General features: G+C 52.7%; 1 protein-coding gene across 6 annotated transcripts in view; it reads left to right on the plus strand.

The window, feature by feature from the left end:
* LOC131415073 (exosome complex component RRP42) overlaps positions 1-8,781 on the plus strand; it is a 54,776-nt gene extending 45,995 nt beyond the window's left edge. For 5 of the 6 annotated variants that reach the window (XM_058556522.1, XM_058556533.1, XM_058556534.1 and 2 more), the window contains 2 exons: positions 3,826-3,924; positions 8,370-8,781. In XM_058556522.1, coding sequence (XP_058412505.1) covers positions 3,826-3,924; positions 8,370-8,770 — 500 coding nt within the window. In that variant the 3' untranslated portion in view covers positions 8,771-8,781. Of the gene's footprint in view, positions 1-534; positions 1,812-3,825; positions 3,925-8,369 lie in introns of those variants that run through there. The other variant, XM_058556540.1, reaches the window with a different exon arrangement.
* Positions 8,782-13,226: the final 4,445 nt, after the last annotated feature.

A 13,226-nucleotide genomic window follows, 5' to 3' on the forward strand; every position in this document is an offset into this window, starting at 1 on the left:
CGCACTCAGGCCCCTCTCCGAGCCTCCTCTGTCAACACACAGCTGCCCGTTGGCCATGGACTAGTGACGTACAGAAAGGTACATCAGGACCACGGAGACCCACAGGGCTGCCACAAAGAATGGGGCAGATCTGGGTCCTGATGGAAAATAATCTCCAAGGTTCAGTTTATAAGGTAAACAAAAAAAAGTTTAAAACAGAATGGATAGTATGCCAACATGTTTTGAAAAAGAGATTTATATAAAAATACATATTTACTTGTATACGCATGGAATTTTTCTGGAAGGATCCACAAGAGTTAGTAACAGTGATTACCTCTGGGAAGAAAAACTGGGGAGCTGGGGGCAGTCTCAATTGGGAAGGAGATTTTAACTTTTTGAACTGTGTTTTTTCTTTTTTTTTAATTATATGCATATATTACCTTCTAGAAAATGTTTATTAAAAAGAGAAGACTCAGGGCCAGCCCCCTGACTTGGCGGTTGGGTGCGCGCGCTCCGCTGCTGGTGGCCCGGGTTCGGATCCCGGGCGTGCACCAATGCACCGCTTCTCCGGCCATGCTGAGGCCGCATCCCACATACAGCAACTAGAAGGATGTGCAACTATGACATACAACTATCTACTGGGGCTTTGGGGAAAAAACAGGAGGAGGATTGGCAATGGATGTTAGCTCAGAGCCGGTCTTCCTCGGCAAAGAGGAGGATTAGCACAGATGTTAGCTCAGGGCTGATCTTCCTCACAAAAAAAAAAAAAGAGAGAGAGAGAAGACTCAGGGGCTGGGCCAATGATGCAGTGGTTAAGTTCGCGTGCTCCGCTTTGGTGGCCCGGGGTTCACAGGTTCGGATCCTGGGTGTGGACCTATGCACTGCTCGTCAAGCCATGCTCTGGCAGGCGTCCCACGTAAAGTAGAGGAAGATGGGCATGGATGTTAGCTCAGGGCCAGTCTTCCTCAGCAAAAAGAGGAGGATTGGCAACAGATGTTAGCTCAGGGCTAATCTTCCTCACAAAAAAAAAGAGAGAGAGAGAGAAGACTCAATACCATGCATGGTTGTGCCCACGAGCATTAGCTAAAACTGCCACCAAGGGACATTCTTTGTAAAGGATGCACAGTACCAAAGGCAAATAATAAATTTTTGAATGTGGAAAATAGTTGCTAATTTCTCAATTACCAAAGATATAGTATTTATTTATTTCATCATGTAAATCATGTATTTGATCATGTGAAAAAGGAGAAGATCAGACCACATGATGCCTTGGTCCTCTCCAGCTGTCACTAGACCCCTGGCCCCAAGTGGTCTCCATGGAGGTGCCCCTGGAGGTCCGGGATCCCAGACACCCACAGAACAGCCGCCAGCAACAGCGGAGCGTACTGTTCCGCCCGGCCTCTCACTGAAACCCACTTCAGTGGTCCGACTCACCTTGGGTTTTCTTCCTTCCACCTATTGCCACACACACAACAGATGCTTACAGAACTCTTTCTCCACAAAGGGCCAATATGTGTGCCAAGCACCACAGCAGGGGATCACCGTCCCTGCTCTTAAGATGCAAATCGATGCAAGAGCGGCAGTGGTTCTCACACAGGCATCGGAGTCACCTGGGGAACACACTAAAACCCAGATACCTGGGCCCCAGCCCCAGAAATGCTGAATCAGGGGTTGGGCCCCAGCATCTGCCTTTTCCACAAGTCTCCAGCGATTCCCAGGAACAGCCAGGGTTGAGGATCACACGAAGAATCTGGCTGTAGGGGCCAGTGCACAAAAGGGGGAAGGGAGTCCAGAGGAGGGACTCGTGCCCAGGAGACCAGTTGGGGCCTGGGGTGAGTGGCGGAGAACAAGTTGGTGAGACTGCCAAAGGGAGGAAAGGGTGGCTAAGGCCCCATCCCAGCCCCCAGGGTGAGGTGAGAGGGGGAGAGCCCAGGGTGCTTCTGGGAGCTCATCTGCTCATGGTGTGGCGTGTGGCCTGAGCGGCAGTGTGGGGTCAGGCAGAGGTGAGGCATGCAGGGAGGGCGCGGGCAGCTGGAGCTCCAGGGGCCACGTGGCCACATCTGGCAGAGGAGCTCAGGTGGGCAGGATGGCCTCCTTGGGGGTCACAGGCCCTTAGAGAGGGACTGGGGGACCTGGAGGGCATCCATTTCAGTAACTTGCATCAGGAATCTGAGGCTCAGAGATAGAGGGCGGCACAAGGGCCTCCTGACTCCTTGCCCAGAGCTGTAGAGATGCCCCTGCTCCCACACCTTCCTGTGGGGGGAGCACTGTTAGCACCTTGCTCCTTGGCCAGTCCCTGGAGGCACCTTGGTGCAAATTACAAAACGTTTCCCCTCCGAGCTGATACATTATAGAAAGGCACCCCTTTCTCTGGTCTGGTCAGACAGCATAGCCAGGGCAAGGCTTAGGGGCTAGAAATGGGCCCCCACTTGTCTCCTCAGCTGAATGCCCTTGTACAGTACCCAGCTTGCACAACCTTACATGGCATCCTGTGCTGGTGCATCATGTGACAGGGTACAGATCTGGCTGTGATCTGGCTGAGGCAGAGGCCCAGTGTGAGGCACACGTAACCCAGTCAGGCTATTTATCAGCCCAAATCCTCCCTTTTTTGTCTTGCTCATCTGGTGTTTTTTCCTCATATTTGATAAGTTACATCACCGATTTCTGTACATACAAGCATGTTTCTTGCCTGTGTTTGTGATTCCTGTGATTCCCCTGCAAAGGCTCTGACCTCACCCGTCATGACTGTGGACTTTAGGCCAGTACAGCCAAATGGACTGTGGAAGTGCTTCTCCACCCTCTACTCAAGCTGAGCGCAGCCTTTCCTGAAGCCCCTGGGATTTCAGAATGACGGGTCCACGCACAGGCTCTCAACTTACACACATGGACGTTTCTACCTGCCGCTGCCGACTACTGCACAACCGGCTGCCATCAGGGCCTTTGTGCTCAGGATGCTCATGTTAGGAATCTGTGTGCTGTTACAGAGATAGGGAAGAGCAAGCTTGGAGCCATGTGGCCGTGGGTTCGGGCCAGCCCTGCCAACTGCTGGCTCTGCGATCTTAGGCGAGCTGCTTCAGTCTGGCCTCAGTTTCCTGTCTGTGAAGCAGTGGTGGTATAGAACAGACACATTGCCCAGGTCACAGGGTTGATTATGAGCCCAGCACTGGTCACAAGCTTTATTTCCCTTAGCCTCTAGTCTTCTCCAGAGTCCTCGAGGTGGTGCTATTATCCCATCTTACAGAGGAGGAAACTGAATTCAGAGGGGCTGAGCAACTTGCTTCAGGTCACCCACTTCCATGCAGTCTCAGAGCCCACGCACACGCTTCCCTGTGCCGCCGCCCTCGGCCCCAGGCTGAAGTGCCTGCCCTGCTGGTCGTGTCCTGTTGCTCCAGCCTGGGGAGGTGAACCTGGGAGGTCTCAAGGGCCCATGGCCCTGCTTCCCGTGCTCTGTTCTCCTCTGGAGCTGGGAGGGAGGTTGGGGGGTTGGGGGTCACTGAAGGCGCTGCCTGCACCCCCACTCCAGCCCCTGCCAATCCTAACCCCATCTGATCCCCAGCAACACTCCTAAACAGACATAGTATATGTCTCAGTTTAGCAAGAGCAAGTGTAGGATGGGGCCTCCCAGCAGAAGGAAAACCACGAGCAATTACTTAGACTACCACCAGCAGGGACAGAGAGAGAGAGAAGGCATGCCAAGATAGCAAGGTCGAGGGGGGTCATTTCCCCTTGTCCCCTTGTCTCCTGGTGGTTGACAGAGGCAGAGTCCACCCCGCCCAGTCCCTGCCCTACCCCAGTCCTTTCCTCACGTGTTTGTGATTGTCTCTACTTCCTTCTGACTCATCCTAGATGTCGTGACCCCCAAGATGTTTGAGGAGCTCAAGAGCCAGCTGGACACCCTGGCCCAGGAGGTGGCCCTGCTGAAGGAGCAGCAGGCCCTGCAGACGGGTGAGTGCAGATGGCTGCCCCTCTGGGCAGGGGCACACCAGAGAGAAGGGCTCAGGCCGGCAGCCAGCAATGTGCCTATAGCCTCCAGCCAGCACCAGGGCCCCAGCTGGCTCTGTTAAGCCAGGCCCTGTAGGCCAGGGCCCCGTAGGCCAAGGCACCAGGTCAGGAGCCCCCTCCTCAGCCTGCTTCCTCTCGGGGAGATCCCCTGACATGTGTGGAAATGGGAATGTCCCAGAAGGACAAAAAGCTTTCACACAAGAACCCATTACCGCCCACTGGAAGCGTGACCCCTGGAGCGCCCTGTGGGCAGAGGCAGCGGCCCACCCTGATGAGCTCCAGGAGACTCTCCACTCGGTCAGCCCCTGCAGCCCTAGGGGGCACGTTAGCTTCACTCCCTGTGTGTCAGCAGCTTTGCAGACACTGTCACTCTTAATCATAATTATGCTGAGGCAGGATTTATCATCCCCATTTTAAGGATAGGGAAACTGAGGCATAGAGAGGTCCTGTTCCTTGTTCCCTGTTCACCAGGCTGGTTAGTACAGATTAGGATCTACGGAAGCAGCCTGCCCGGTGTGTGCTGGGTGTGAGGAAAGGCGGGCTTGGGTCTTCCTGGTCCTGTACCAAGCAGCCGAGCAAGGAGGCACAAAGTCACATAAATGTGGAGGTGGGGCACAGTCAGGTCACCACCCCCTGCCCCAGTGCTGCCTGGCCAGCCCACCTAGGCAACCCATTCTCTCCCACTCCACCGTGCTCCTTTCATATTGTCTCCATTTTCCACTCGTCTCAGACTCACCTACCCCTTCATGACCCGGCCTTGGAGAACACAGAGAATATAGACCGATAATAAGAGGTAACAGGAGCTTACCACGTGCCTGCCACTGTTCTAAGTGCTTTGTGTACGTGAATTCATCCTTCACGGAAAACCCGTGCAGTGGGCCTATTACTATAACCCACCTCCATTTTCCACCGGGAAGCTGAGTGTCTTACCAACAGCTGAGAGGGGCAGACCTCGCTTTTAGCTCTGCTATGCTGCCTCTCAAGTGATCATCTGGGAATCGCCTTGGCTCCTTTTAGGAAATCTACAGACCTCCCTGTGCCCACAACCACCCTCTCACCTGTTGCTTCTCTGAACAAGGTGTATCCATCTCCTGGGCCTTGGCCCTCCCCCTCCCTCCTGCCTCCTCAGAAACCTCCGAGATGCTTCCTACTAGGTAGTTTTCACATTCTCCTTCCGACTGAGGTCTTTTCTTTCAGCATTCACACTGGCCGTCCTTCTGTCCCTCTAAAGTGCCACGCTCTGTCCTTCCCACCACAGGGCCTCTGCATATGCTGTTCTGGCAGCCTGGATTGCTCTCCTCAAGATCCACCTAATAAATGCTTCTAGCATCACCTTCTTGGAGCCTCTAATCCCTCGTCTCACTCAGGCTCTTATAGAATGGTATTCTCTGCTTGATTGCACTTACTGCAGTTTGTAATGTCAGATTCATTTGTCGGTTTATGTCTGCCTCCCCCACTAAGCTATGAGCCCCAGGAACACAGAGGCTATGTTTGCTTTTGATTGCCCTTGTCTCTCCTGCCACGCTGCCCAGCATAGTGCCTGTCACATATCAACACTCAGTAAATTTTTGTTGAAGGGAGGACAAACACGTGACTTTGGACAATTTGCTTAACATGACAGTGGGAGGAGGGGGCTCCAGAAAGGAAACATCTACCAAGGACGTTTTGGCTTCAAGTAATAGAAAACCTAAAAGTGGCTTAAACAAAAAGTGAGTCTGGAAGGAGGTAGCTGCTTTTGTTCAAAAGCTTCACCTCATGGTTCCAAGACGGCGACCTCAACTCCAGGCATCACTAGTGCATTCAAAGCAAGAAGGAAAGTAAAGTCTCCCACTTCCATCGTATTGACCAGAACTCTTCATATGACCACCTGTAGCTTCAATGCGAGAATGAAGCTTTTCCAGCCTCTGCAGGGGAGGCAGACCAGGGAGAAGGGGTGTTGACTGAGTCAACCGACAGCATCTGCCACAGAGGGAATGTTTTGAATGAGCACAGTGCCACTCTGGGCCTCAGTTTCCTCATCTATAAAGTGAAAGGAATGGAGATAGATTTGCAGGGCAAGTTCTAAGGTCTCTCTCACGTCTAAGCTTTATGCTTGTGCAAAGTCCGTGTAACCCAAATGCCATTTGCCCCCTGAGGGGAGGTGATGTGGTGGGGACCTCCCTGCACAAGTCCATGGCATATGGAGGTCCAAACACCCCCTCCATGTCTGCTGATTCCCAGGGAGTTCACGGTCTCCTGGCCTCCTTGGGGACCTTTCTCCTCTCCTTGTCCTCTCCTTTACTACCACAACAGGCAAATCACCTTGTCAGCAACCTCACCCAAAGCATTCCCGAGCTCTGTTGACCTAGCTAAAGATTGGAGAGACTTAGAGGTTAGGGGAGCAACTCTCCCCTCCCACCATCTGTCTCTTCCCTCTCCCAATCAGCAAACACATGTGAGGTCCCCACCCAGAGTGCCTCTGCCAGGCTAAAGGAGGCAGAAGTGACCCAGCCAGAGCCCTGCTGTCTGGGAGCCTCCATATATTCATGGGATCACTTAAAGCATGTGTAGGAGGATAAAGAGGGCACAGCAGGTGCAAAGACATGGAGAAGGGCTAGCATGAATCAACAAGATCATGAATAGATGGGAGCAACAAAATGTTAGTAACGATGATAACGTACTAGGACTAACATTTCCTGAGGACTAACAGTGTGCTGGAGGGCGTGTTACAGGTAGGGTTCCCGAGAAGCAGCCCTGAGGTGGAGTGTGGCTGCAGGAGGTCTACTAGGGAGCACCCTTAGGGTCGGCACCTGGGGAAGGGGAGGGACAGGAGGAAGCAGGAGTGGACAGAGGGAGAAACCGAGCTGCGCTGTGGCCTCAACGAGAGCCTCAGGCGACTGCAGAGGGAGCCCTGACGACGGAAGACCCTTCAGAGCTGTCCTGAGTTGGGGCAGGAGGGCTCATGGCCAGTCCCTGGGTGCAGGCTGCTCTGGGGAGGGGCGCGCCTTGGGCGTGGTGGCTGTCGTCCATTGAGGCAATCCCCAAAGGGGACTGAGAGCTAAGGGCCTCTTACTGCAGCACTCCCAGCAGCTGGGGTAGTAAGTTCTTCATCCCCAAAGGGGGACTAGACAGCATATCACAGCGTCCCCGGGGCCAGGCTGGGAAGGGCAATGAAGGCTGGCTTGGATAAACTGCAGGATGGCACGAGGTAGGGCCGGCTGGCTTGGGACAGAGTCTGAGAGTCAAGACACCTCTGTAACGCTTCAGGCCCCAAGTTTAGAGCTCCACAAGTGTTGGATGCCCATGGGGATGTGGAGATGTTTTCTGAGTGAATGGAGTGGAATGAAGGAGCAGGCGTGTGAGTGAGTGGACGGGATGGGGGGTGAAGTGCAGACTCACCCCTAACATCGGCAAGGTCTGCTGCAAGAGGACAAACGGAGACACACACCCCATCTGTCTAAATATGTAAGTTATAAACCCAGCTCAAGACCAAACTACTAAGCAAAACCACATTCTAGCCTCCTAATGACCGAATATACACCTTCATCACAACCCTTAAGGCCAGACTCAAATTTAGAATTCTTGGACTCCTCAAGACTCTGTGTCTGAAGGAGCCAGCCCACAGCCTGTGCCATCTCTTCTGTCTGAGGGGTCTCACAGTCTTGGCTCCATCCTCCCAGCCCCCACCCCAACCAGCTCTCAGGAGCACTGACCAGGGAAGAGGACCCTGGCAGGTGCTGGGAGCTTCCTTGGGCCTCTTGGGCAGGGATGTGGGGTCCTGGTACCTGGAGTGTGGTCTAGGCTCTGGGGCGGGACAAGTCCCCAGCTCTGCAAGCTGCTTGCTCTTATGGAGGGTGTGGCTGAAAGACTGGAGCGGGTGGCTCTGGCTGGGCTCCCTGGGAAGCCCACTCTGAGATGGAGTTGGTTTATTAGGAAAAGCCCTTGGATCCCCACCTGTGAAGGGAGGGGAAGAAGCAGAGGGGGAGAGGGGGGAGTGGGAGCAGTGCAGACACAATGCCATCCTCTGCCACCCCACGGAGCACCAAAGCTGACAGGGCCCTTGAGAATTATCCTGCCTTGGGCAGAGATGACCCAACTTTACACTCCCACATCCCTCCCGCACTGGATGTGGCCTCCTGGAAAGGAGTGTGACCTTGAGCTAGGGGCTGTCTGCAGCTGAGGGCTGACCTCACTCCCAGCAGCGGGAGCGCCACGACCTCTTGAACGGGGATCTGGGCTCTGCATCAGTGTCCACCGCAGCGCGGCCCTGTTGCCTGGGTCCGGGGGCCGTCCAGGACCGATGGGCTGGATGGGGATGGGATGGAGGATGATGGGCCCGCCCCTGGCGGTTGGCTCTTTGGCTCGGGAACGCGGAGACGTGCGGTGACGGCCATTTCTCCCTCTCCCAGTCTGCCTGAAGGGCACCAAGGTGCACATGAAGTGCTTTCTGGCCTTCACCCAGACGAAGACCTTCCACGAGGCGAGCGAGGACTGCATCTCGCGCGGGGGCACGCTGGGCACCCCGCAGACGGGCGCGGAGAACGACGCCCTGTACGAGTACCTGCGGCAGGCCGTGGGCGCCGAGGCCGAGATCTGGCTGGGCCTCAACGACATGGCGGCCGAGGGCGCCTGGGTGGACATGACCGGCGGCCACATCGCCTACAAGAACTGGGAGACCGAGATCACCGCGCAGCCCGACGGCGGCAAGGCCGAGAACTGCGCCGCCCTGTCCGGCGCGGCCAACGGCAAGTGGTTCGACAAGCGCTGCCGCGACCAGCTGCCCTACATCTGCCAGTTCGCCATCGTGTAGCCGGCGGCGGGGCGCGGGGTCGGCGGGCGGGGCACAGGGAGGGGGATGGTGGGGGGTGGGGGAGGGCTGAGAGGGTCGGAGTGGCGAGAGGGTCGGGGGCCGAAGGAGGGCCGGGGGTCATGGGGGCCGGAAAAGCGGCCGTGGGGACCTTCCAGCCCCGGATCCCCGCTCGGCAGGTACCCTTCGCTTTGCAAATAAAGTCGGTGCAGCTTGGCGGAGAGTCGCTGTGGTCTGTGCTGCGTCCGCGGGGGGCGGGAGATTTCCAGGAGCCTGGCGGAAAGCCCGGGGAGAGGGCGTGTGGAAGGAGGTGACAAGGGAGCTGGCGAAGGAAGGGGAGCTGGACACACGCCTTTCACACCACGTATGGATTCTCAACAGGGGACGGAGAGGAGGCCTGAGGAGAGGGAGGAGGAAAAGAATAAGGGGAGACAGAGAAGCCCGGACTGCTGCTGCCTTTTTTCTTTTTATATGATTTCCTGCTTAGAAAAGTTGCAAGAATTCCTGTATACCCTTCATCCAGATTTCCCCAACATTAACATTTTCCCATATTTGCTTCATCCTTTTATTTTTTCTGAACGGTTTGACAGTAAATTGCAGACATGATGCCCCCTGACCCCTCAATACTTCAGTATGTTTACTGAAAGCAAGGACATTTTCTTACTTAAGCACAGCACTGTTATCAAAGTTGGGAAATTAACTCTGATATGGTATTGTTATCTGTTACAGCCATTATTCAGATTTCCAGGCTTCCTTTTGTAAACTCCACTTCCATGTGTTGGAATCCAGTATCCCCTCCCCAACTCCAGGGGGGAGGGGACACTCCCACTCCCTACCCCTGCTTGTTGTGGATCCATTTTGTGATGCACTGACATGCTGAGTCCTGCTGGGGGTGGGGCTGGGGACTGAGAACAGAGGCTGCCCACAGAGGGATTTGCCTCCTCATCTTTCCCCAGCACACTCTGGGGGCTGGTCTAGGAGCCAAATATGACAATTCCAACAATGCCTGACTGGTGTGTCCCCTTCCTTCCCATTCCTCACAGAAAGCTCCCTGCTAGCAAGAACAGCTACCACTTATTGAGCCCCCCATATTGCAGGAACTTTAAGTACGTTGTCTTATTAATCTGATCCACCCAGGACAAGATGTGCTATTATCCCATCTTGTAGAAGAGAAGTCGAGGCTTCCTTTGAAGTTGAGTGACTTCCTTTGGTCACACAGCAGAGCCAGGATTTAACCCAGGGCTGATTCCAAGGACCTTGGCCTTTCCACCACCACTGTGATGCTCGCTTCATGTCCTGGAACTTTCCTGAAATAAAACATCAGAAGTGGCCTAGTGATTCCCAGAGGCTCCTGGCCAGCTCCTGGTGTGACCCAGCCCATCCAACCACGTAGGCTGGGCTCTAGCGACATCTCCCAGGGGAAGTCTTCCTTATCCCATCAGCCGTGGCATTCTCCACTGTGTGGACTTCTGCAGCACCTTTTCTTCCTGGTTAGTGTGTCAAGCTTGCCTTCAGTAATAAACTGAGATAGTTTGATTTGATCCATGGCGGTGGGGTGGGCTGGGGGAGGTAGCTTACAGTGAATTGTGGGCACACTTTGTAAACAGACAGTCTGCTTGGCATTGTCCCAGAAAGCATCTCATGCAATTCAGTTACGGGAAGAGGTAATGAGTCCCTTCACAGGTGCAGAAACTGCGGCTCAGTAGGGTGATGCGGTTTGTTCACGATGGCCCAGAGGCAAAGCTGAGACTCAAGTCTAGGTCTTGCAACATTGAGTCTTGGGCTCACTCAGCTCTCTCGCAGGATGTATGTAGGTGGCCAGGGGTTATTCAAAGTTCCAGAAGTGGGTGGCTGCCCGCAAGAGGGCACCATGCCTCTGTACGTGAGTGTGGGTGCTGGTGGAGAGGCACTGCGTGGCACGCCTTGGGCAGGCAGCAAGCATTGCCTGCTTCCAGCAGCAGGTGGCAGTATGGGCAAGAGAATTGTCACCCATCTTTAATCAGCCACGAATGTTCTTACGTTTGGGACACTGAGACCTGTGGACTTCAGCCTGGGCTATACCTGTCCGGGGATCTTGATTTTATTTTAAATTTTGATGTTTTGTTTATCATGGATTTTTTTGCATTGATTTTGATTTTTAAAAATATCACGTTAAAATGTTATTTATCATGATTACTGAGTTTTTTGGGTGTTTATCATGATTACTGAGTTTCCTTAAATTTTGTGAGTGCCTTGCTCACCTCACTAGTCCTAGCCCTGGCTCAGAGGTACAAAATTTGGAGAATTTTCCAAGGCGTATATAAACAATGATAAGCAATTGGTTTCTACATCTTCAGCTCCTGTGTTGCTCTACTAGAATTGGTGGCAGAGCCCTCTGTCACAACCACCCTTTTCCCTCTATACCATGGTGTGTTGCCCTGGGGTGTAAAAAGCTTTGGGGGATGCCAAACAAAGGGACAATCTGAAATATTGGTGTAGGTGTTGAGGAAGCACAAGACTGGGTAAAAACTCCTTTTGCAAGGTTAGTGTTTCCAATTCTTTGCCTTCAACAACCTCAGAGAAGAGCCTAATCCAGCCATCAGATCATAGACCATGCAAAATCGTTTCCAATGATAGAGCACTTTTGACCTGTACTTTAGTAACTCAAATATTAAATGACATTCTTTTCAGTCCCACCAACTTATTTATCTGATCAAGGTTTCTCGACATTTACAACTCTAAAAGTGAAAAATCAGAATATTGATGCAGAACCCTGCTTATTCATTCTAGGATACATGAACCAATTAAAGAAAAATCCATCCATCTGATTAAGAGATTCCTGTTTAATCATGTATATAAAAATTCGTAACATATCTGTGATATTTTGATTAATTGGGTACTAACAGTAAATGTGTTAAGAGAATGCTAGCAAAATAGGTTTGAAGAGTGCTGGCCTAAACCCTTTCTCCGAGTACAATGTATTTGAAAGGTGAGCGACTCTCCAGCTGGCAAGGCGGTTTCTGTGAAGGGTCCTCCCTGTTAGCTTGTTGGTCCTTGCTAATGTGCTGGAGCCATGTGCTCAGGGCCCTACTGAGCCTTGCTCTCTCCTCCTTGTCCCATCACTGCTGCCGCTCCTGTCCCTAATCCTCTTTTCACTTTTGGCCATTCCTACAGCCTTCCTCAGCCTAGCCCATCCCAGCCAGGGAGGAAGTAGAGATGGAGACCCCCAGCGTGGAGAAGGGGCTGCCCTGGGAGACCGGGGGCTGGTCCTGGTGGCACTTGCAGTGGGATCCTGGAGAAGGCCTGTGGGGCATCTCGGCCCCCAGTTTCTTCATCTACAAAATGAGATCTAGACTAGATGATCTCTTAAGACTCTCGAGTCCAGATTCTGCCCAACTGTCCTCGGGAACGTCTTTTGTAGAATCCTCTCCAGAAAAGAAAGCTGTTTGGTGGCTGTTTCCTCTGCCCAAGCAAGGCTTATCCCCTGCACTGGCCATTTCATTTTCTGCAGTGACCACAGGCCCTTGCTTTCTCTCTCCTGAATCCCAAACAGGTACAAATTCTGGTGGACACTGCCTTTTAGAAGTCCTTAGGTACCTAAGTCAACATGTTTCAGAAGGGAACTCAGCGTCTTCCTAATCAAGTCTGCTTCTCTTCCTGAGTTCACCTTCTCCATGGGAGGTCCCTTGGAGACCTACCCAGTCACCGAAGCCCCAGACCTGTGAGGCATCACAGGTACCTCAGTCTGTCCCACTTGAGATCCAAAGAACCATCAGGACTCCATTATTTTACTTTCTGAAGAAGTCTTCGATCTGTCCCCTCCTCTCTAGTTCCATTGCTACTGGCCCAAGTCTCCTGCTTGAACCATTACAAGTAACATCCTTCCTGGTTCCCCTTCTCCCCCCACGTCTCTCCCACCCTCCCTAAACCATAGCCTTTACTGCACAATGGCTAGTTGCACAGCAGAGAAGGCTGGTTCAAGCCTTGGTCAGAGTTGGCCTGTGGAATGTGACCTTCCCTCCTGCACACATACACATATTTGCTCCAACTAAAAACATCAATCCACTGGTGTGTCCCTGGTGCCTTAAACCTCCAGGCTCGTTCTTCCTTTGATTTTTGGCTTCTCTAAGAGAAAATGGAGATATTAATAAAAACAAAATGAGCAATGTATATGCTCCTAATGTGTGCTGGGCACTGACCCAGAAGCCCCTTACTATGTCCTGGCAACAACCCAGAAACTATCTCATTTAATATTCATAATTACCTAAGAGAGCAGTATTACTAAACCTATTTTATAGTTGAGGAAAATGAGATATAGAGGGGATAATTTTTCCAAGAACATCCATGGGTGGCGCTGGAATTCCAGCAAAGATCTGTTGAGTTCCAATGCCCACGTGCCATCTGTTATATAATTTTATTTATTTTATCTTTACCCCAAAGCCCCAGTAGATAGTTGTATGTCATAGTTGCACATCCTTCT

Source organism: Diceros bicornis, chromosome 2 (assembly GCF_020826845.1).
Source record: "Diceros bicornis minor isolate mBicDic1 chromosome 2, mDicBic1.mat.cur, whole genome shotgun sequence".
Classification (NCBI taxonomy): Eukaryota; Metazoa; Chordata; class Mammalia; order Perissodactyla; family Rhinocerotidae; genus Diceros; species Diceros bicornis.